General features: G+C 34.9%; 1 protein-coding gene and 1 non-coding gene across 2 annotated transcripts; both read left to right on the top strand.

The window, feature by feature from the left end:
• Positions 1 to 668: 668 nt before the first annotated feature.
• LOC140172257 (U6 spliceosomal RNA) lies at positions 669 to 775 on the top strand. The gene has a single exon (XR_011861732.1). It is a non-coding gene; the product is annotated as a U6 spliceosomal RNA (small nuclear RNA).
• A 1933-nt stretch (positions 776 to 2708) lies between these two features.
• LOC140171212 (uncharacterized) lies at positions 2709 to 16024 on the top strand. Its single transcript, XM_072194427.1, is given in 3 exon segments — positions 2709 to 3192; positions 3195 to 3466; positions 10184 to 16024. Coding segments are annotated over 3 exon segments (603 nt in total). The 5' UTR covers positions 2709 to 3098; the 3' UTR covers positions 10421 to 16024.
• Positions 16025 to 24942: the final 8918 nt, after the last annotated feature.

Genomic DNA, 24942 nt, shown 5'->3' with positions numbered 1-24942 from the left:
GGGGAGGATCAGTAGCATGAGTGATCTTATGGTGGAACCGACGTGATGGGGGGGTGGCACAAGCCATTTTCGCAATTTTGCTATAATCCATTGGGCCGGATCGGGGTGGGGGCGGAAGAGGAGTATGAACCCGGGGTGTGACTGTGACCCGAGGAGCGGAGAGACTGCGATGAGATTAAGAAGGGAGGGGAGTCCGGGGAGGGGATAGGAGAGGGAAAACTGAGAAAAAAGACGAACAAAGGCAGTCCTGGATCGATAGTATTGCACTGAGTACAGGCCTGATGCCTACTTTAATAATCACATGTTCTGTACATCCTGTAGATATCAAAATCAGGTAAAAGGTTGGAGAAACTCTTCATTCCATCATGACACATCGCTCTAGCTACTATTTGGTTGGGGGGAAATGATGAGAGGGTTCTTTTTCTTTCTTTCTTCTTCGTCGTTTCTTATCTTTATACCCGCAGAAGCTGCTACACACCAGGCCTGCCCTGCTGCACACCAGTTTTTTTATTGGCACAACGCCCTCTATCATTTCAATATTGATGCAATTGACGTTTTTGCAACTTTAAACGTTCTTGTTACGTTTTTAGGTCTAATTGACACCTATGAATTTTGGAACGTAAGAAATGGAGGATATATAAGCAACTCTGACTCCATTGTAGGTCGTGGTGTCTACGACAGCACACATACTAAAATTGGAACGATACAGAGAAGGTTAGCATGGCCCCTGCAGCAAGGATGACACGCATAAAATCGTGAAGCGTTCCACATTTTTTTTTTTTTTTATGCAGGCCAAAAAAGAAATCCCGACCGACCCGACCGACCGACCGACCGACCGACCGACCGACCGACCGACCGACCGACCGACCGACCCAATTTTTAAAAGTCATTTGAGGGCAAGCAAACAATTTTTTTCTTGGCCTAAATACAGAAAATTAATACCATTTTGTTTTGTCTTAAAAGGGCATTTCGTGATCCACAGCCTCATCCCCACTTTTCTCAAAAAAGTTGAGATTTTTATATCACTGGAAACCTCTGGCTACATAATGTTTATGTACAAAATATTTCTTGCAGATTAATTCGTTTAGCAAAGATATCGTGAAATTTGAATTTCGTTCTGGTGCACCAGAACGAAATTACAACGCATTAGCTATGGAGCAGTGTAATAGGCCTACACATAATCATGCATAACTCGCGAACGCAAAATCGGAATCAACTGAAATTTTGGGAATAGGCCTAGGTTTTTTTTTCGTGGATATCTAATGAAAAATGACATAAATAGAGGATGTTAGGATCACGAATTAATCATTAATTTATGTCAAAGAAAGAAAGAAGAGAAGACAAAAACTTTTTTCCGCTAAATTTTTCTTTCTTCTTTCTTTCAGTTCCCCATTCCCTTGGCATTTTTACTCCGGCTTCGGTCGCTACTTTTCCATAGTCAGCGGGATCATTATGCAACCTCACTGATCACTTACCTAGGAACTAAGAACCGATTTTCGGGCAAAATAAGGCTTGAATGAACTGAAAATAGGGCCAAATTAGCTCAAATTATTATATAGGATAGGCCGTGGAGCTAAAAATTCCAAAAACGATAGCGTTAAAAAGCACGCTTATACCACTATCTTGTGTTAACATCTTTTTGTAGGCCTACGTGTTTTAGTCCCTTTTAGTTACCTCGTTATTTTAGTGTTTATAAATTAACACCTCTAGGCCTATACCTTCACTGTACAAACAAGTGTTTATTAAGTGTTCACTACGGTGTTTGTTAAGTTTTGCTATGCTGTTTTTGCAGTACAGGCTATTTAGACTTGTTTGGAAATAGTCTATAATTTGCCCATCCGGAGGATCGTAAAAATCATCACAATTCGATGTGGGGTAGGCCTAGGCCTACTTTGTGGGTGTTTTTTGTGAAAAATTGGTATACTGATAGGTATAGCAACAGCAATGTAGGTAGGCCTAAAGTCAGCATCCAAAATTGTTTTGAAGACCCCCAGGCTCCCCCCGCACGCGTAACTTTTGAGCCATAGGCCTAGGACCTATAATAGGCCTAGGCTACCTGAGACGAAAATACCTTTAAAAAGGTATTTTCGTCTCAGCTGCAGCATACACAACAAGCAAATCGACCTAAGACCTTTTTATGCTCCATAGGCTAACTTTCGTTCGTTAGTTCTTTCTTTCATTTATATTTCCTTCCCGGAACCCCCACCCCCCTCACCCCCACCACTTCACACGGATGGTGGCGACTTCTTCGGTTCTGTGGTTCTGGACCCTGCTTCGTTTCAACGTTTTTGGGTTGCCAGATGCTAGTCTCGGCATTAATGCGCTTGAGAGGGCTATAACAAATCCCCCGTTTGGAAACTTTTGCCGCACACACGCGAAGTACTTTTATTTATACGGATTTATAAATTAAATTATATTTGCTGATTTTATAGAATGCACATGTTATGGTGATGTAAATGTAGGCCTACAGGTTGAATCTTTAAAATTGGAGTTCAAATTGTTCCATTGCTTATAAACTGAAAGAAAACAGTCCGGAAAATAGCACATGCAGTGATGAGCGTGCAATGAGAACTTTTCGGTTTAACAGGCAGGCAACCCAAAATGTTGGAAAAATTGCCTCAATCTTAAAACAAAGTTCAGCACCCATATACAAAATACGCATTCGCGCTATATTCCGTAATTACAGAGAGATGAGACTGTTCACTTTTCCTGACTTCTGATTCAGAAGCTCTTCATCTGCTACTACTGAGTCGGGGGCGTTTAGGCAATAAATTCTGACTTCAAGACGCGCCACTGAGTACAAAACTCAGTAGGAAAACAGCAAGTGGCAAAAATATCTCATTTTTGTTCAATATCGCAAATTCAATGGAAAATATTGTTTCTGTGGTGGTGTGATGCATTCCGTAGCAGCCGATGCGTGGTGGTTTACCGCACCGTAACTTTTCATTGTCAGATTGCATTGTAAACTTGCTGGCTGGATGACAGCGCCGCGTTGGGCTTAATCACCCAGGCGAAATAACAATTCATTTTGTATTTTTCTGCTCTAAATAACGGTACTCTCTCATACAGAGAGAGTACACTACAACGACAGTGTTTCAATGTTCCTGGTACTCACCATGTCAAGCGTCTCTCCCTCCCCGCCTCCCGCTCACGAGCTGCAGAAAGGCCTGGATCAATGTGGGATCATGCTAGCTAACAAAATGTAGCAGCCGAGGAGAACTTTATAGTGGAATTAACAGAAATTTTCGATGATATTTGTTATTTAACTCTTCATCCCTTATTTGTGTTACCTGTATGCTGGGCAGCTGTTAAGCTTAGACCAGAACCAGGGAAGCCATTAAATGATGAGGTTTTTGATTCGGAGGATGAGGAAGTTGATGCAGCAGCTGTGATAGCATTCCCGGATTCTGTCAAAAATATGGAGATGCCAATGAGACTAGATGTAACGAGATGTGCTAGAATTTCGGTAAGAAATGCACCTGGGAAATGGTATTCAAGAATTGTAGTCCTACAGGCATGACCATGGTAAATTTGTATGATCATGATGATTGTTACTGGTACTTCAAATTAATTATACAAGCAAACGCTATGATCTGGTATTAATGCCATGTTTTAATAATAATACCATAGTCATCAGTTCAATTTCATTGCTATGGAGACGAGCCTTTTCTTTAATATTATGCCAGTCGGTGATTTCATGAATAGACAATGACTAGATCTAAACAGATGTCACAAATACATGAATCCCATTTATTGACACTGGCAAATTGTAGGCACATTTGATATTTTCAACAATGGTACAATATAGTTTGGTTGGCTCTTCTGCATCTCCTATGGGATTATTCTTTGATCATAATTGATGAATTCATGATTTGTAAAGTATCGCGCAGTGTAAAAATAAAACTAATATGCAGTGTACTTTCAAGGTCATTTAGTGCAAAAAAACATTGGTTATTCAACCTTCAAGTTGAAGTTAATTAGCATGATTAGTTGTGGCATAATTATGATAGATATTGTAGAGCTACCTTTTTTACCTTTTTAAAACAAACTTCATACCACAAAATATACATTTATCAATCAAGTTGTTATAATTGCACAATCAAGTTGTTACAGTAATTGCACATCAAAACATCAAGTTGTTACAGTAATTGCACTTCAAATATTCAACTAATTTGACAGATCACCTCAAACATATGATATGATTGCATAAAACATGTAAAAAGCCTTAATCCTCTTTCCAATCAATAAGTTTATGATATTTTACATATAACTGACCCATTGCTAAATATAACTGTAAACCACTATGCAAACACCTGAACTGTTCAAATTTCTCAATGGCAGACTCTAGCATGGCATGCCATAATCTTTATTGGACTATTGACTCACAAGTTGTTTGTAAAATCTTTTGTCCTAACAACTGAATTCAATACTCCATTGCATGCTTGGAATTTGGAATGTACTGTGACCCACTTGTAACTTGAGAAATTGATGCTGATCAAAAATGCTGTTTACCAATATATTGAGAGTCTTTTGTGTGGTACATTTGAAATCAAAATCCCTTGCTTAAATAATTATAACTAAATGTTTTGACACTTTATGTCAGGCCTTCTCAACTAGTTTATTTGAAGTGCCAACTGAAAATTTTTAGTGAGCTTGAGTTGAAGTGCCAACATGTCAAGGGAGGACTTTGCGAGGTTGCGCGTATGCATAGCGAGTAAGGTGCAGTGGTGTTTTATCGGGGGTCCAGCCCGGAAGCTCCTGGATTTTAAGGTTTTTTAAAGGCCCAGATTGGGTATTTTCAATGCGTTTTTGTTCAAGATTTATGTGAAAAAATTATTAAAATTACTGTGAGCCACTTTGTGCGCCACTTTGACAAGTGGCGCGTGCGCGCGCCACCAGTTGAGAAGGCCTGCTTTATGTAAACTTATAATGAAAATACAACCATGGATGGACCTGTAGCCAGGGTTGCATTGCACAAAACTAAAGGCACACCAAAAAAAAAATCCTGGCTATTGCAAGCCTGGCCATGGACCTTAGTGTTTACCATGTTTACACCACATTATGTTTTCACACAATAAACATTGCACAATAACAGGTAACTCCTAGCCTATATAGTCAACAACATTTAATCAAAATAACCATTTGAATCATTTGAAATCAAAATAGCCATTTGAAATCAGAATACCAGTAATCATTTGAAACTTTGTAATTTGCATTGCTATATGTGGTATGATTTGCCTTTGACATTGCAAATAACGGTAGACTATCACAAACTTTTAAGTCGGTTATCAGATCTGGTATTTCAGATAAAATATAATTCTGTCCAAAGTCTTCTCTCTGCAATCTCTTGTTTATCAGGTTATGAGTAATTTAAACAATTTGTTCCAAAGCAAATAAATATTGCATTGGTTATAAACTTTTTCACTCAATCTTACCATGTAAGCAAATCACTCAGATGAATTTGTAGCAAATGTTTATGTTGCAGAATATGCTGTACATAAAGTTTCTGCATAATTCTTTTCTGTGGATACAAAGCCCATTTTAGATAGGACTACAATACAAGAGAATCGATGTAATTCATCAAAATGCCAAAGAAGGTATAGTAAATAACAGGAAATATTAACAAATAAGCAGGTGTGCGTGTGGAAGTGCACGTTCACATACTAAATGATGAGCATCATGCACTAACCACACAACTCTATAGATTATAGTTTCACACATAATAATTTAGTATTTTATCCATTTTAAAAATCTGAAAAGGGACATGAATCCTTTTCAACGATCATGGTGATGATTAAATCAACAGGAAAAGTGATTCAACCTGATAAATCAGACTGATCAATTTTATAGCTTTCATGCATACTATAGGCCTACTGCATGTCTCAAATAATTATGACTTCAAAATGCTCGACTTCATTAAAATTTACTATTAACACATGATTAATTAATAATTTCTGCATTGTGTCACTTCCTTTCAACACTTGTCTTAAGTTTTAGCTTCTTAAAATTTATTTTATAGGATCTCTGCTTTTGGCAGAATAAAATGTTCATTTCCCAGGAATGTAGGCGAATTTCCGGATTCCCCACCATTTCTTATGCATTTCTTTATCCTCCAGATTAACCAAAAGGCAAAATTGAGTAAATCCCATTGGAAAATTGACAAAAACAGCTTGTGCCCCCTCAATCAAGCCCGGTTCCCCCCATTCATGGTTGGTGCCCCCCCCCCCCAATCGGATAACCCACACTACACCACTGCCAAATACCATAGTAATCAATCAAAAGCATCCATTTATAGTTCAATAACCACCCATATTTAGACTTGCTCAAGTCCTTTCGGACCTGAGGTCTGTGATATGATATCTTGTTCTTTTGTTTCGTTTATATGGCCCTGGTCACTCCATCGCCAAGCCACAGTTCTTTAACATCTTTAAAATAGGCCTACGAGAATAGGCCTATATACATACCAAATTACTCCATTGGTACATGTATACCCAGCCAGTGTCCAAAGTCCCTGATCATGCTGGTTATACTATAATATTTGTGGTGTGCCAATAATCTTTAGTTATCTTTGCTAATTGCCCTAATCTCTTTTTAAGTGCTGAAGATTAATAGGTGTGATATGTTCTCCCTCCCCTCCAGCTGTTTTATATAGTGACAGGCCTTCAAGGAGTTCTTGCTGTTGTCCAGAAGGAGAGAGTGACAGTTGACATATTTGGACATATGGTCCTAGTCATAGTGGTTTACCATAGATGACTTGTGGCTATTATTTTTAATATCATAAAAACCATGAAAACACTATACACTAGTAGTTCATGGATTAACTGTGGCTTTTGTTTATCAGCATAATGACAAAATATATCGGAGTAGTATCTGTGTAGAAACCACTATCTTAGAAGCACTTACTTGAAATCAAGGCTACCCATATTGGTAGTGGAACAATTATGGTACGGGGCATGAACACAAACAAATAATAAACTGCACCAGTTTTTTCTTTGTAGTCAAACTTTTATCAGTTTGTCTTTCTTTTTTCTTCTTTTTGTTATTTTCGTATTTTTATGTTTGCCATTATAGAAAATGCTATGAATTGAATGGGGTCTCTGCTGGGTGAAAAACTTGGCTTTAGGGTCTTTAGATGAAAACGTACCTTGGCTTTACTATTACTAATATTAATGATCATATATGAATTTTGTGAAATGTGTTTACCTAATGCATATAGCCAAAGTACGGTACATTTTAAAATTTCACATAAATAGTCCTGAAGTACGGTATGCCTACATTGATTTTTGTAGGCTTTAACATTATGCCATGTCCCGGTGCCATGTACTTGCAGATGCCTTCAAATACAAAACATTTAATTAATTTAAGGGAAGGGGTATGAACGTTTGGACAGTATTTATTGTGGGACATTAGAGCACATCAGACATATCGAATTGCATTCTGAATACGAAGAATATCCTTCTGATATCAAATAATTTTGATTTTTTTGAAATTTGCATAATACACATTTTATGGCATATCATTAAAAATTGATATTTTTGATTTAACAGTACCTGAAGTAAACTTTATAAATCTGATGATTTATACTTAAAAGTGTATGTAGGTGAGATGAAAAGCCGACGATCAATTGAAAATTTTGACCTTTCGTATTGAAGATATGGATTTTTTTTCCCCAAAACACCAAAAAAAAATAGATCTTTTGGGGAAAAAATCCATATCTTCAATATAAAAGGTCAAAATTTTCAATTGATCGTCGGCTTTTCCTCCCAACTACATACACTTTAAGAATATATCATTAGATTTATAAAATTTATTTTGAGGACTGTTGTTATATATCAAAATTTTGAAAAATATCAAATTTTAATAATTTGTCATAAAATTTGTATTATATCGTGAATTTCAAAAATGAAAATTATTTGATATCAGAAAGACATGCTTCAGTATTCAGAATGCAATTCGATACCTCTGAGGTGCTCTCATGTCCCACAAAAATACTGTCGAAACACCATAAATGCTCCTTCTAGATCCCTTAAGGGATCTAAAATGAGCGTTTATTGTTTATCCCTTAAGGGATCTAAAATGAGCGTTTATTGTGTTTCGATAGTATTTTTTGTGGGACATGAGAGCACCTCGGACGTGTCAATTGCATTCTGAATCTGAAGCATGTCTTTCTGATATCAAATAATTTTCATTTTTGAAAATCACAATATAATACAAATTTTATGACAAATTATAAAAATTTGATATTTTTCAAATTTTTGATATATAACAGTCCTCGAAGTAAATTATATAAATCTAATGATATATTCTTAAAGTGTATGTAGCAGGGAGGAAAAGCCGACGGTCAATTGAAAATTTTGACCTTTCATATTGAAGATATGGATTTTTTCCCAAAAAGACCTAATTTTTTTGGTGTTTTGGGGAAAAAATCCATATCTTCAACACTTAAAGGTCAAAATTTTCAATTGATCGTCGGCTTTTCATCCCACCTACATACACTTTAAGTATAAATCATCAGATTTATAAAGTTTACTTCAAGTACTGTTAAATATCAAAAATATCAATTTTAATGATTTGCCATAAAATGTGTATTAAATTGCTAATTTCAAAAATCAAAATTATTTGATATCAGAATGACATTCTTCGTATTCAGAATGCAATTCGATATGTCTGATGTGCTCTGATGTCCCAAAATAAATACTGTCCAAACGTTCATACCCCAGCCCTTAAGGAAAAGAAAGTTTAAACACTAAATAATAAAGGTCTGGTAAAGAGTAAAAGGTATGCAAGACTATGGTATGTCTGGTCAGACTGATCTCCTTCTAATGGAATGTGATACCTTTGTTCCTATCATTCCAATGTGTTTACAAGGCCAAAAAGTGAGAAAAAATATCACAATTACCTAAAAAATTGTTTTGAATATCGCCAAAATGTTGTTAATTCATTCCACCATGAAAACAAATGGTCTCTGTCCTAGATTTGTGTCAATTTGGCAGGTTAGTGCGTTTTTGCCTAAAGGGCAAAAAAAAATAAAAAATAATCTGGCTTTTGATGCATTTCGTATTATTTTGATAGTGCACAAACATGCCCCATTAAAGTACCCATAAAGCCAATGGTGCCAATGCTATAGTCAGATAGTATAATTATTGTTTGCCAAAGACAAATTATTTTAGTCTCTGAATTTACAATATATCTTATATATTTCAACATTTTGCTGGCATTCAAAGTTTGTACAGTCAGTATTAAGTGGTGTTGTGCATGACATTACATGCTGTTGATGTGGGAGTCCGAAGTCTGTTTAACAGAGTGTCACAGATCAGTGGACCAGCATGACCAGTGTAACATTAACATTTTATAATTTGAGTTTGGGCCCATGAAAATTGATAAGGGTCCATAGATTTCATACCGTCATTAGTCGATCCTTGAGAATTTGATTCATTTTAAATACTGCTGGTGCACATCAATTGCTTATGACTGTATCCTGGTTTTTGAAGTCATTTTTGTGCTGCAGTAGGTTAAAATCAATGGCATGCCATAGCAGACATAATTATTGCCAATTTTTAGTTCGCTCTCGGTTTGTCTCCAAGATTTAACAAAACATTATTATATGAAACTCGGGACGCTACATGTGCACTGTGCAGATCTACAACACTGAAGGAGTGTATCAGTGTGACATGTCAAACTGTAAATATAGCTTGCAATGCGTAAAACAGTACCAAGTCAGCGAAATGCATTTTTGTTCACTATGGCATGCCATAAAGATTGATTTGTTTTTTAATCTGAAATTATGAAAATTTGATGTTCTTTGTTTTGCAGCTTCCTCCAAAAGGATCACACAAAGACCCTGAAGATGCACTCCTCATCTATCTACCAATGCCACCAGCCCAACTCAAGCACTTTTTGTCCATTATGGCATGCCATAAAGATCTATTAGTCAAATTAAATTGAAATGGTGTTCTGTTTTTTGTAGCTTCCTCCTATAAAGGGATATGACATAAAGACCCTGAAGATTATACAATGCCACTGACCAGCCCGAATCTTTTTGTCTACTATGGCATGCCATAAAGTTCTATTAGTCAAATCTTAAATGCAAACTTCAATCCAAACACCTTTTGTCCACTATGGCATGCCATAGAAATCTATTTGTCTTCAATTTTAATGATATTGTTCTTTTTTTGTTTTGTAGCTTCCTCCAAAAGGATCACACAAAGACCCTGAAGATGCACTCCTCATATACTCCTACCAATGCCATCAGCCCAACTCAAACAACAATGGTACAACGACCAACGGAGAAGTGGCAGAGCAATCTCTAGAGGAGGGTGAAGAAGTAGACTACATCATGACCAGCCCAACGCTTACCAGTCCTTCAGATCTAGATCTTGCTAGTCCAATATCAATGAATGGATTCTCATCAGATGATTGAGTAACTATGACTATGAAGTTGTACAAACTATTATCTGTCGTCAGGTAGAACATCATCGAACGTTTCTACTTACAGCGATAATGCTCAGGTTGGAATCCAGGAGTACTTTACTGCAACTTTCAACATTTTTTGCTTTGAAACTTTGAGATTTATCATCATCATGCTCTACTTCCAGTTCTACTTCAAAATTTGTATAATTCCATTGAAAAGGTTGACATGGCTGTTACCCCACCTCATGAGATGCTTTCAAATCTCCATTCTTAGTCAGTGGGAAGTGAGACTAGTGCGGAATCTGGCGCACACACTAAGCAGCACGTGCAACAGAATACTGTGAAGTTTCGTTCATTTTATAACAAGGGGAGTTTTTATGATGGTAACTTACTTTTTGCTTAAAATAGTTTACAGTTATTAAAATAATATTTATCTGACTAAGAATGAAAATAAATGGTAAAAATGATAGGAATAATTTTGTGTTTTCTATCCTCTACCTATCGTAGTGGATAGCGGCTGCACCAGCATCCACTACTTAAAATATTGGGCCTGTCTATTATCTATCACACTGTAGAGGACAGTAAAAAACAAAAATTCCTATTTTTTATTCTCTAATTGCCTGGAATGTGGAATGACACCTGGTATCCATGCACATTTTGACCATAGATTGTGTCTAAATATCTTGTACTTACACAGTACTATGGATTTATTTTTGTGATACAATCAAGCAAAACAAGTTGCTAAAATCAATTCTAACCAAATTATCTTTGTCTTCATTGCTTTCCGAGCATTAATATTCAAGAGGCTGAAAGTCCAGTGAACAATTATGATGGCATTTCAACATTATAGTCATACAGGAAATGAGAATTGATTTTTTATCACAAACAACTCATTTTGTTTTCAAGATTGCTGATTGCATCATATTTTTGAGATGCCACTTTTCAGGTTTATGCCTGAAATCAGTCCCTTCCAAATTATAATTTCCACACTTCTAGTTCTATTTATTTTCAGCCTATTTTGGGTCTTAAAACCCAAATTTGTGCATTATTTCTGTATTATTTCAACATTTTCAGGCTTTTTGAATGGTACAAAGTGGCATCTCGGAATTAGGGTTGTGAGGACCGTTGGGGTTGTGAAGACTTGATACCAGTTATTTCGGGTTGTATGGTGAAATTTCAAAATATCGAGGGAGGGTTGAGAGCCAGAAAGCCTCAACTCACAATCACATGCTCCCACAAAATGAGCATAAATTCGCCAGAGCAATACAGAAGATACAGTCCATTAATCATGACACAATTCAATAGAAAACAAAAGACATTGTAGAGGAAACATTGATTTTTGAAGACCAAGCAAGGAGCCAACTTTATGCTCATTTTGTGAGAGCTGGTCATAGTGAGTTACAGCTTTCTGGTTCTGAACCCTTGATATCCAGCAACTATAAGTTGCAAAATTAATGACAATAGCTTCCTGGAAGCCTTCATTTCTATCATTCATTCACTGAGCAAACTCCAATAGCAAGCTAGCAAATCAGATTTTATGGTGCTAATGGTTTGCTCTTGTTATATTTTATTCAAGTATAACCAGAAATGTAATGATATATAAATGAAAAAAATACTTGCCCCATTTTACAGATGAATGAACTTGCCTCATCAGATCCCCTAATGTTTGTCAATCATGGTGTGAAAATTGGACAAAAACGAAAATGCTTTTGCTGCGTTTAACAATTGAAATTGAAAGGCAGACGAAGTGCAGTGGCCGTGGTTGCCTGTCACGGCCCACAGAACTATGCCAGGAAAATGTATTCTGTCTTAGCATGCTTAGCATGCTTAGGCCAAAAAAATTGTTTGTTTGCCCACAAGCAACCAATCCCCAAAACACGAAAAGCTCAGATCACTTTTTTTAAATTTAAAAAAGTCTTTTTGTAAACTCATAAAGTAAACTAAAAAATTTCATCATTTTTGCACATTTTTTCTTCCAAAAGTGTATGGATACCGGGTACTTAATAATTTCTAAGTTATATTATTTTTGAGTGTTTTGAAGCTACATATGAGATATTTGTTCAATAGTTTTAGTTGCACTCTAATGATGTGGGTTCACTTTCCATGTCAAAATGGAGGAAGAGCACATGAAAAAAAAGATCAACCTACAGACCCTCCAAATTTTGGTCTCTAAGGGCAAACAAACATTTTTTTGGCCTTATAATAATGACATAAGTGAAGCGTTCAAGTGTCTTTTTGCCTGTTTTTGAAAGTGAGAATCCATTGACCAAAAGGTTTTCTTTATTGTAAACAAGAAAATATCCATCAGTGGTGTACCGGAGCAACATTTGTAGGGGGAGGGGGGGAAATTGTCCCACTGACCGGCTACCAAAATGGGTCAGAACAAGGATAATTGTGGCCTAAAACATGTTAAAAGGAAGATGCATGGTATTTTGAGTCAGGGGAAACGTACCCCACCTGGTCGATGCACCACTGACTTCGATCTGTGATTTAAAATTTTAAATGGAGACATACAAAGCATTTTGTATCAAAATACTGTATAATCTGTACCATACTTACATTGTTTGTCATATTGTTTGTAAACATTCTATGTTTTTTTCCAAACTCACTTGAACATCTCTAAATCATGTTTATAAAAAGTGCATTGTAAATTTGTAGTTTAATATTAGCTTGCCAAAATATATAGCAATTTTGCCATGCTTAATTTCTCTCTACAAATTTCAAAATATGCTCACTGCTTTTATACCATATGGTACCATTATTTGTTGCTACACATTTACATGGGTAAAGTCATGTGAATCCTGTCTAAGATATGTTTTGGTTTTTTTGCAGATTTAATTTTGAGTAAAAACTTGCAGCTACAATATGATACAAGCGTGGTCAAAAAATTGCTATGATCTGATCACTCAGGCCAAAGGTACCGTACTGTAAAATACAAGATTCAGAAAGAACTTTGTTATTTTCAAATATTATATAACTGCACAACAAACATGACAAAGTATGCAACAGATATAAAGGGTTTCAGCTAGTTTTATGGATCAACATTAACAATGATAGTTCAATTTCCCAAATCATGCAAATCCTAAGTGGATCAGAGCATTCCACCTGTCATGCTCATGGAGCTAATATTAAAGAAGTGCTTTGTGGAATTGTGGATTAAATGGTTCAAACTTTTGCAATTTAAGAGAGCACATTTGCAGAACTGCACTATTATTTATTTATTTTGTTTTGTTGGCTAGTGCATAACTGCATACATAATGCTTTACAAAATGACAGTTTGTTGAAGTATTCTTAGCACCTGTAATTTTTCCACTTTTTCAATTAAAAGATGCATACATAGGCCTATAGATATATTCAGTTTAACAGATGTTTTATGTTTGTATAGCTATAGAAAATGCATTATTATTATAAAAATTGATTTATATTTCCTTTGTCATCTATTTGTATATTTTTAGGTCTAATAATCACTGTTGCAATCATCCAAAACATGCTCATGTGAGATTTTGTATTGATTTTATAAATAGTACTTATAAGAAATTTAACAAACCTTGATGTAACATTGGGTTTATGAAATGACACTTTAGATAAATGTCCGTATCTGGATATAATGTAATATAGATAACAAAAAGGCCAAGGAAAAAATGTTTGGTTGTCCGCCAAAACTTTGTTGGTGTAGGAGTGGGTGGCTGGAAAAACTTCAATAATCAATACTGCATAATCAATTTACCAATAAAGATGAAGCTTATGCGAATGTGGATTAGTTCACTATTATTTTCCTTTTATTTCATATTTTAATCCAGGTTCGAAGTGTGAACTAATGGTTTTAAAAATTTATTAAAGCAAAAATTCTAAAATTAATTATTTTCAGGAATTTCAAAATTAGGGTTGGTATTCTTTTGCACAGTAATTTTTTCCAGTTTTCAAAATTTGGTACGGTGGTGGTGGACAACCAAACAATTTTTTTTTGCTAGCATCACATATATGTGATGCTAGCAAATGTTACGAAAACTGATTCAGCAGATCAGGATCCAAAGTGTCATCAACTCATGTAGATAGCCTTAATACATACATTTTTAGTATTTTATTCAATAATTGAATATATACAAATGCTGTCCAATAAAAACATGTATAGTTGATGTAGAATTAGATAAATATATTTCACTATGATCTAGACAATAATGCGGGGCATCATATCAAAAGGTGCCTTAAGAGGTAAAGTTGAAGTATTGCAAAATATAAACAAAATAATAAGGGGAAAATGTTACTTTTCTTCATATTATTTTCAAATTTAACAACCAAGATAACACTTTAAAGCTTAGTCTTTATTCTTTCAAGTTAAGATAAAATCTCATTACCATGATTAGTATTGATTACTTTAAAAGGGACCGATATAAGGTGCCTTTTTGATATGACGTGTCACAGTAGGTTTCTAACTTTTAAAGCATATCAAAGATATCTTGAATCGGTATATTGCTTCCATCTGCATGTTCTTGAAAAATTCCAATTTGTAAATTGTATTCCAATTCTGTAATATTGTAACAGAAACCTCTTGTTCAAAGTAAGTTACTGTACATTGTTGGTCTGAGCCATCTTACCCCAAAATATGCCAGTTCTGAAAAAAATTGAAATATTGTAATCCAGTTTGAGCTGTGATCTCTCAGCATCCTCTTACAGAAATAATATGGTTAAGATTAAACCTTCATAGGTGTATATTTCATTCATATGTTGGTAAGTGGATCATCATCAGTGGAATTATGTATTATTTTGTATCTTATTGTTTGATATTAAGATGAGATCAGATTTACAGAGGAATTTCTTTCTATTGACACTTTCGAAGGATAAATTCCCAGTCCTATTCATTGAATTTCTATTTATATAATTATTCCAAATTGGCTATTCCATTTGAAAACTGCACCCCTCCCCTTGAGGAAGACTCTAAAGTTCCAATCAACTGTTTTAGCTGTTCCAGAATCAGATCCAACAATTTTAACCCCATAACAGTGGGAAGATATATAGGAATTCCATACAACATTGTGTACAGAATCTTATAGGAGTTTAAAATTTTCATTTTCATCTGGATTTAAATACACATATTGAATTGGGAATTGAGATAGCAGTGTCATTTTCGATATTGTACAAGGGGTGTGAATTTCAAATGGAATAGCCTGATGAAATGTAAAATCATGATGCAGGTGTGTCCAAAGGATGAAACATTGATGCATAAAGGAAAACAATATTTTTGCTGTTCAAATTTCTGTAAAATTTGCAAGGATTTCATTATGTTAGCAATATCATAGCATTCTCATTTTGCAGCAGAGGAAGTTTGCACAGATAGTGTCAGATACCATCTTGAGACAATATTGATCATGCTATAAAGCAGAAAGAAGATACGGTACTAATTATTTGATGTGAATATGACATAGTTATTCAACTATGCTAATCATGTATACTGAGCTGTCGATAAAAACATTGTAAAGTCAAGTAGAACTTAGAAATATTATGTTTGTATTAATTTTGATAATTTATATGAAGAAAATTATCATAATTATGGGTGAAAAAGATGATTGGTATATAAAGACTGGTTTATTATAATAAATATTAATAACTTACAGTTTTTGTGGTTTTCATGGAGAAGAAATGTTCATCTGTGTATTTTTCTTTCTTGCAATCCTGAGTATTTTTGCACCAAATTTGCTATGACCAATCAAAGCAAACGATACCATACAGGCCCATATGCAGGATCTTTTTTTGGGGGGGGAGGGGACTTCAAAAAAGTAGACCTTTTTTAATGAAAAATGCATTTGTGTAAAAAGCAGACCTACCCCCTAAAAATAACCTACTTTGGACTTGTCAACACCTTTTGTCAATGGGTGTTTGTCCCACATTGAAAAAAAACCAGCCATTCAGGAACCAGAAATAGGGCTTTCGATGAGGGCTATTAGAGTTTTTAATACGGTTAATTCAAGTGAACTAGATGAATCAAGAAGTGATTTCGCAAGTCAAAAAGTGATTTCGCAAGTCGAAAAATGAATCTATTCATAAGGAAACAAATAAGACAGCATGAACAATTTCATTATGTGACTAAGTATGACAATTTTATCTTCTTTATAAAAGTGATTGTGAAAGTGAGTAAAATTTTTGAAGTTTCAAGCATAAAAGTTTGTTATGTTAGATGTCTGAAGTAGGTTTACATGGTGCAATTATCCCTCCTACATGTGCATCTTCAAGATCCAATGTCACATTCATGGTTCATATACAGAGTGTGTGGAGTTTTATTGGGCATGACTTTATGCACCTTGATTTTTGCAATGACCTTGAGCCTAAGGTCATGATATTCTATCTCATCAAATACACCATTTATTAAAATTACCAGGGCAACCTCACATTCCAACTATTATGCTGTCTGTACTACCGAAGTCGTATTTTTCGCTTGGTTACTTTTTCACACCTCGGTGTTATGACAAAATTGGCTCGTTTTGTTGGTTTGACGTTGTCAGTGATCACAGGTCTGTAGCACAGACAACTGGATGTTATTTAACTATTGTTTTATTTTTTCTTTCAAAGACAGTTTACTTGTATACTTCTGTATGTGAAATTTCGTTCCTGTGAAGTATGACCCCGTATGGCATTTCCCTTTATGAAGTAAATATGCCAACTTGGCATATGAAGACTGCGTAGGTGTGTTTGTATGTTTACCTGTTCAATGTGGCTTTACACAGATCTTTCACTTTCAGGAAAACTTCAGAAGTTGATTTCACCATTTAAACTTCTTTAAAGGGGGTATAAATTTCAAGCTGTACATTTTCAAATATATTATTATTCATTTATGCACCGGTGTGTCCAGGATCTGTTCCTGCGGGGGGCTCAGGGGGGGCTTTCAGAGTTAGGCGGGGGGCTTAATGGCTAAAATCACCAAAAAACAGCTGATTTTACATGATTTTTAATAAAGTGTTGGGGGCTTCAGCCCCAAAGCACCCCCCTGGACACACCACTGTTATGCCCAGGGCAGAGTGGTTTACAGAGGTTTACTCCCCAGTTCTAGCCTGTTCCTATAGGTTGAGTTGACCATTTTTGGGTTGAAGATGATTATTATCTTCTTATCATGGGATCAAGAAAAAGAAATGGGTGTGGTATGTTTAATTTTGTATTTTCTTTTAAAGGAAGTCTCCGGAACATATTCCTTATTATATGTTAGAAAAATAATTATCAAGCACGAATCACATGGTTTTATTTAAAACAAACTCATAGTGACCATAAAAACGAATAAAAACATCCGTTTCTCAACACGCGATATTCAAAATTCCCAGGCGCCGAGTGCAATGACATCCCAGTAATACAATGAAGGCTGACGACAATTGAACACAAATAACCATTTATACGTCATTGCACTTAGACAATTTTGAATATCGCGTGTTGAGAGCCGACTGTTTTTATTTGTTTTTATGGTCAATATGAGTTTGTTTTAAATAAAACAATGTGATTCGTGCTTGATAATTATTTTTCTATCATAAAGGCATAATGTTATGATTGCCGGAGTCCCCCTTTAATAGACTCGCTTGCCAGTCCTATATACGCCGTACCTATGTATATTGAGGACTGGCTTACGCATATTTTGGATGTCAATGGGAAATACACACTTAACGATTTGCGCGGTTAGAAACTTGAAAAAAATCTTTAAAATTTCATCAATGTATATAAATGTGGTACCAACTGTATTGTGCTTGATAATTTAAGACTCGGTTGAAACAAAATTAAGGATCGAAAGCATTTAAGTGTCCAAAAAGGCAAAATTATCGTCAAAGTTCTGCGAAATCGGCACCCTTGCGAAGGGTTCAGAATTGAATCGAAGCGAAAATATCCGATCTTTTGCGATCAAAAACACAAAATTACAACTTTAAACATACTATTGGCAAAAGACATTATTACCAAACAATATAGAATAGAAAATTTGACATGATTTTCTCAAAATATTGAAGAAAATTGCTCACTAGACATCGAAAAAACGCAATCCAATTCCCGTTCAAAGCATTAGGAAACTGAAAGTGCATAATCGTGACTACCCTTTAAGAACATTTTAAAATATTGTAATTAAAAGTGCTTCATTTTGCTGCTATGACGACAGTACCATCTTAGGGCCTAATTATTTGGTCATTGAGATCATGGAAGTACTTCCATGTTGACAATCAATTGAAGTTGAATTTTTATTTCAATATGTTTAGTTTGATAGAAGAATTAGAGGGGGCATTTGGTCAGTCAGTACCCTTCTCCCTATCTGACTCCATAAATTAGCTAGCAATGGCAGTTCAAGCTGTGTATGGCATGGTATGTACCTTGCTACCCTCCCCCCTTATGAAAAAGCTGGTTTCACAACATGCAAACATTATACGACCCCAAAATGCTGCAGATTTAATTCCGGTAATATTCCGGGGTAATAATGCATAATGAGAAATCACCTTTTAAATGTGTATTTAATACCACAGCTGCATTTTAAAGCAAATCTACATGTATCATGTTGGCTGTAAAATGGTCATGGTGTCATGCTACCAATGACAGATTTTGCAGAAAAAGTTGGAAAAAATCTATTCAGTGTAAACCATCATTTTAAAATATTTTGTTAATAATTTGTAATCTTTTATCTAAATAATAGGGTTGGATTATAAAGTATATTCCAGTGTACTTGGCCATGACCATGGCCTACACCTGTATCTACATACCTTTAAAATATAATCCACAACCATTTTGTTTACTGTGATAACACAATTTGAATATCAAATTTTTCAAATTCAAATATTGGTAGATAGTAGTGAACGGAACAAATAAGAATTTTGTGTGATGTTCTTGATATGGACAAAAAAATTGCATTTCATCAGAATTGTTCAGAGAGAGAATGCTTGCAAGAGGTAAGGGCCTACCCCTAGCATGGGCTAGACTGGCTACCACCATCACACCCAGCCTGGACTATCCTGCCTACCCCCAGTGGCGTAGCGTGGGTCATCCGATTGGGGGGCACAAGCCGTTTTTCGGCCATTTTCCTATGGGATTTTTTTTAATTTCAGATCGATTGGGGGCACTGATTACCCCCAGCCTGGGCTACCCCCATTACCCTCAGCCTGGACTATCCCGGCTACCCCATTACCCCCAGCCTGGCTACCCCCATTCTTATTTTTTCTTTGTAAACAATGTTCACCACTTTCATTTATACCCCAAGCTCAAGTTTACTATCATCATAGCTCATCATGTACAAGTATTAATAGTATGCATGTGATGTGGAGGTACGGGAGGTAAACACACCAATGATCCCTTTGGATAATATACTCGCTGTGAGGCGCGGTATTACCCGCCCAGGTTACAGGTCTTCGATGACTTACCTGATTAAGTTTAATTGGACTGAGAAAGTTTTGAAAGGGCAAACTACTCCCAGGGATGAGTGGAAATATAGGCCACGCTTTACTGGTGGTGTGTATTAATTGCAGAGCAGCTTGTTTTATACCTATAGATGACACTGATACTACTATGTTGATATTCTCTTGTGAAAAAATCTGCAATAAAATGCAATTTCTGAACATTTATTTATTCCCAAACCACGTAATCATGATAATGGTAGTGTGTTGACTGGTATATAGCGTGATATTCAAATGCAAATAAAGTTGTGTGGCAGGAGTGGTTTTGATCAATAATGCCTCGCAGGCTTCATTATGGCCTGAAGACAGGAACCAAGAGTTCTTAATTTAGACAATCAAAATCGGCTCTTTTCAATGATATTTTCATTTACAGCAGAGTCCTAGATTTCATACAAAAGTGCTACAAACATGAGTTACCTTCATTTGGAATCACCCTGTATGCCTCTTCATAAATTGATCAATTAAGCCTGCATCAGTATCTTTAAGTTTCATTTTGCAAAACATTTAGTATCATTCATTTTTTATGATGACATATTTTTGCGATAAATTATATTATATGATATTTTGCTCCATTAGATAGTGCCCATAAAATTGTGTAGCTCTTGTGTCTTACTTCCATGATCTAATGAAGACACTGATGAGTAATAGTAATTATTTTAAAGTCAATATCAGGGAGGAGCCAACCCTTAAAACATTATAATATACATTTCTTTCAGCTGCCCCAAATGAAGCACCAGCTCTCCTAAACACAAACAATTTTTTCTTCAAAATATTGAAATTTGATATTATTCCTCCTAAATGACATTTTCATCCGCTAAACCATTGGTTTGAGGGTGTTTTTTTTTTCAGTTTTAAAATTACTCCTCAAAAACAAAGATACACCACAGGTAAATGAGTTTTCAAGTTTTGTCATCCTCAAGAATCATCAAGATCATTATCCCCATCAAGGGCCCCTACATCTGTGTGTTTCTCTTATAGTGATCAAATGACAAGCTGCCAAATAACATTCTCATCCTCCAAACCAGTTTTTTTGGTTGAAAGATTACTCCTCAAAGCCGATGTAAATGCTGAGTTCAAGTTTTTGTCATCTTTGTGATCCTCATCCCCCTAAGCCCCCCCCCCCACATCTGTGTATTTCTCTTATAGGTGATCAAATGACAAGCTGCCAAATAACATTCTCATCCTCCAAACCATTAAGATTACTCCTCAAAGCCAATGTAAATGACAAGTTCCAAGTTTTTGTCATCTTCATGATCCTAATCCCCATCAAGGGCCCCTACATCTGTGTATTTCTCTTCTAGTGATCAAATGACAAGCTAAGTGGTTGTCATATATCTATTTGATGATGATAACATTCATAATGGACATATCTTGTTTCATGCAGCTTTCAATTTGGTACCATCCATTTATATCAATAACTGTCTTCCTATTGTAACATGTATAGATCCTGTCTGCTTCACATGCACATTGTTTTAAGGGTATATGATGTATTGTTGGTCGAAGCAGCCAAAAAAAAAAGTAGTTCACAGCATCTTGCAAATGGTAGTGAGCTTTAGCAAAAATTGCATTACTCAATTCATAGCAAGGGTGTAGAAGAATTCAAATATCACAGATATACTTTTGTAGGTCCTGTGGTTCTTGAGTTATGTTGTAAAGAGGGCTGAAACAACAACACTTTTGTAAAATGTACATAACTCATTAACAACAATAAATTAAGCAAGTTTTCAAAGTATACATATGATTTGTAGAATGAACTTTTGCAGCAAAACACCAAAGTGTTATTTTTCAATAATATATTGATTCAGATAATGAAAATCTTTTTTTTTCTTTCGACTGCTTCATATACCCTTAAAGCAAGAGAAGTATAAATTTTCATACAATATTCAAAATTTTAAACAAATTGAAATAATTTTGGTGCAAAAATAAAACAAAATATTTCACAACTGGGAAAAAAAACATTGAAAGTAAATCACAATGTAACGTTATATTTGATTCTACTTAAACATACTGTACTGGTATATGCTTGGCTAATAAGCGCAGTCATTATCGTATAGTAGGAGCTTACTAATCGATTTGACTAACTGTATGTAGCTTGTTATTGATATCGCACATTCACAACAACAATAGGTTGCAAATTGTGATTTTTCTATAGCGAGTACTTCGTAAATAATAGAACCTGAGGTCAAAATGTGTTAATTTAAAGGGATACTACCAGCAAAGTGCAATACATAATGCAGCTGGTTTAGAATCAAACATGTTTAAGGTGGTGTCATCCAGTAACTCAGTTTTGAATGGTTTTGGGAATTTTTTCAAAATTTTAATACATGAGCTTTGTCAATATAGAGGTATTAAATTTTTAGCTCAAAATGATTTTGAATTACATAATCTCACATTTCAGTTCCTATAGGGTGAAACTATGCTTAACTTTATAAAACTAGATGTTGACATTTTTTTTTTGTCTTCAAAAAAGTTGGTTAATATAGAAACTGGTTTTTTTCTCTGTTGATGCACCTGTACCCAGTGTGTGAATGCAGTCATACAAATGTATGTGTAAAATCAAAAATTGTGATGGGTAGTACAAGAAGGCTATATCTGTAATAGCTGCCCCATAGACATTTGACAATTTCTGCATTCTATATTGTACACATGTCTAAGAACATGACACCTGGCAGCTATTGCCTATGGCCCCTTTCCACTAACTCATTGATTTACAGTAAGCCAAAAAATTAAGGTACCAGTTATGTTTACCCCATATATATCCTAAACAAAGATTGATTTGTCATAATTGGAACCAGCACCCAATAGCTGCATCTTTTAGCTCAAATTTAAGACCTCATTCGTTGAAATTGTTCAAGAAATAAAGACACGACAATCCAAAACCCCAAGGAAGGTGCCAATTTAAAAGTTGCAGTTTATTCCATTGCATGCGCTATTGATTTGTACACAAAGTGTTTGCGAACAAGGGAACTAGCGCCGTGCTTCTATTGATTAGCATGTTAAAACTAGTGTCATGCTTTCATTGATTAGAACACAAAAGTGCAACTTTTCATTTTGTCTCTTCAGTAGGTTTTAGATCACCGTTTCTTTAATTCTTAACCAATTTCAACAAATAAAGTCTTGAATCAGAGCTAAAGAGTTCGGGTATTAGCTGCTTGTTTTAATTTTGACATATTTGTCTTTATTTAGGATATACAGGGGTAAACACAACTGGTACCTTAATTTTTTGGCTTACTGTAGTACACAATATTTCAGTACTTCTTTGATTATTATTGTAATTTATGTTATTGCAGATTTGCTGAACCCAATTCATATAAAAAATTTTTACTTTTCTGTCAAGAAGTTATCAAAAGGCTGGCAAGTGCCACCACCTTAATGTTAATTAGTGCAAAGCAATAATTAGTGACACCAAAATGCATCCTGCTGATCGTTAAGGAGTGCCACGCCTACTATTTTCTCCTTAATGAGAGGTGAAAGGGAATGTAAGGGTCAATAGACTGGTCTGGTTACATGGTACATTATTTGACATCTCTGTAAGTCACTATTTTTGTCAGCATTTTTATTTTTGCTTGTTACAAAAATTTAAAAGTTCTGTTTGTTGTTTACTTTATAATTTCAACTTTTCCATTTTATGACTAGATGTACTATGTAATAACATACACTTCAATATTTAAAAATATATTGCTAATTGCATTTAGGATTGGATTTTCCCTACTCTGGTTAAAATATTTTCTGCAAATATATAAAGCACTAGCAGTGCTAATATATATTTGTTTTCGCCAAGTCAGTATTTTTCAAGCATTGATCTTTAAATAATTGTATTGACTATTCAATTTGTAAAATAAATTGCATTTTTAAGTAGGCACCTCAACTGACATTATCACAAGCTGTAAAATATAATGTAGATTTAACACAGGAAGCTTGGTTGATTATCTGAAACCATTCATTTTTCATGAAATTAAGGTTGATCTTAACCCTGGAGTTACGGAAACTTTTGGGCCTCATAACTGCTCAATTGTTGGTCTAAAGTATCTAAAAGTATACATATTTAAAATGGCAAAGACTTGACAAATCCATCTGTGATGTCAAATTTTGGCAAAAATGCAGTTTGGGAGAAAATACCAAAAACGAAACATGTTTTTTTTACCCAATTTTTTTGGCAAAATTGAGCATTTTCAACCAATTTTGGTGACAATTTCTTTATAAATAACAAAACAGTCCTAGATATTTATATCTTGTTAAAAATCAATACTCTTTTTGATAAACAATGTTTTGGGTAAAAAAAGTGTTTGTTTAAATTTTCTCCAAACCTGAGCATTTTTGTCCAAATTTGACCTCACAAATGGATTCATCAAGTGTCTGCCTTCTAAATATGTACTTCTATATGTTGTAATGTGTACTTCTATATAAATATTTGAGACCAACAAGTTAGCAGTTATGAGACCGAAAGGTTTCCTTTATTCCAGGGTTCAGACCAACCTTAAGATGGTTGCTGTGGAAATACTTTTATTAATGAATGCCAGTAAGTAAGTCTGTGAGTTGAGCCAGTAATAATTATACATGTATATGATATTTTACCAATTTGTCAGTGATCATGACGGTGAAAAATTGAAGATCTGATATATCATTACATTGCCTATTTTTGTTCATGTAGGCCTAACCCTTGTAAATCAACAAAAGGCAAGCATGTTATTTCCCTGTACAAAATTATGTATGTTTAGTAGAAGAACCAGTGTCATGTTATAAAAAATGAATTAGTCATGAAAATATATTTGCTCATTTAATTGAGTAGACACATGTTAACATAGGGTTGGCAGATAATTTAAAGCATAATGTGCATTTTGCTTTGAAAATAGATTTGGATTTTTTTCACCCATATTGTTGGTTTTCACTATCAGATATGTCTCTTGTTGGGGGGGGGGGCGAACAAATGAGGTAAAAAACTAAAACAGTGAAAATTGCTACTTCATTCCAGCGCCTAGCATCCACTGTGTATCAATGCATTGGCAATAAAACCAGATTCCTAATTTTACTGTAATTAAAGCATATCAGGCTTAGTCTTTATTGGATATTTAAATATATTATTGGATATTATGAATGCAATGAGTAGAAATTCTAGAAAAAATTAGGGTGT

This window comes from Amphiura filiformis, chromosome 15 (assembly GCF_039555335.1).
Source record: "Amphiura filiformis chromosome 15, Afil_fr2py, whole genome shotgun sequence".
Lineage (NCBI taxonomy): Eukaryota > Metazoa > Echinodermata > Ophiuroidea > Amphilepidida > Amphiuridae > Amphiura > Amphiura filiformis.
The sequence above is the reverse complement of the archived record's forward strand: the minus strand, read 5'-3'. Positions and strand labels throughout refer to the sequence as shown.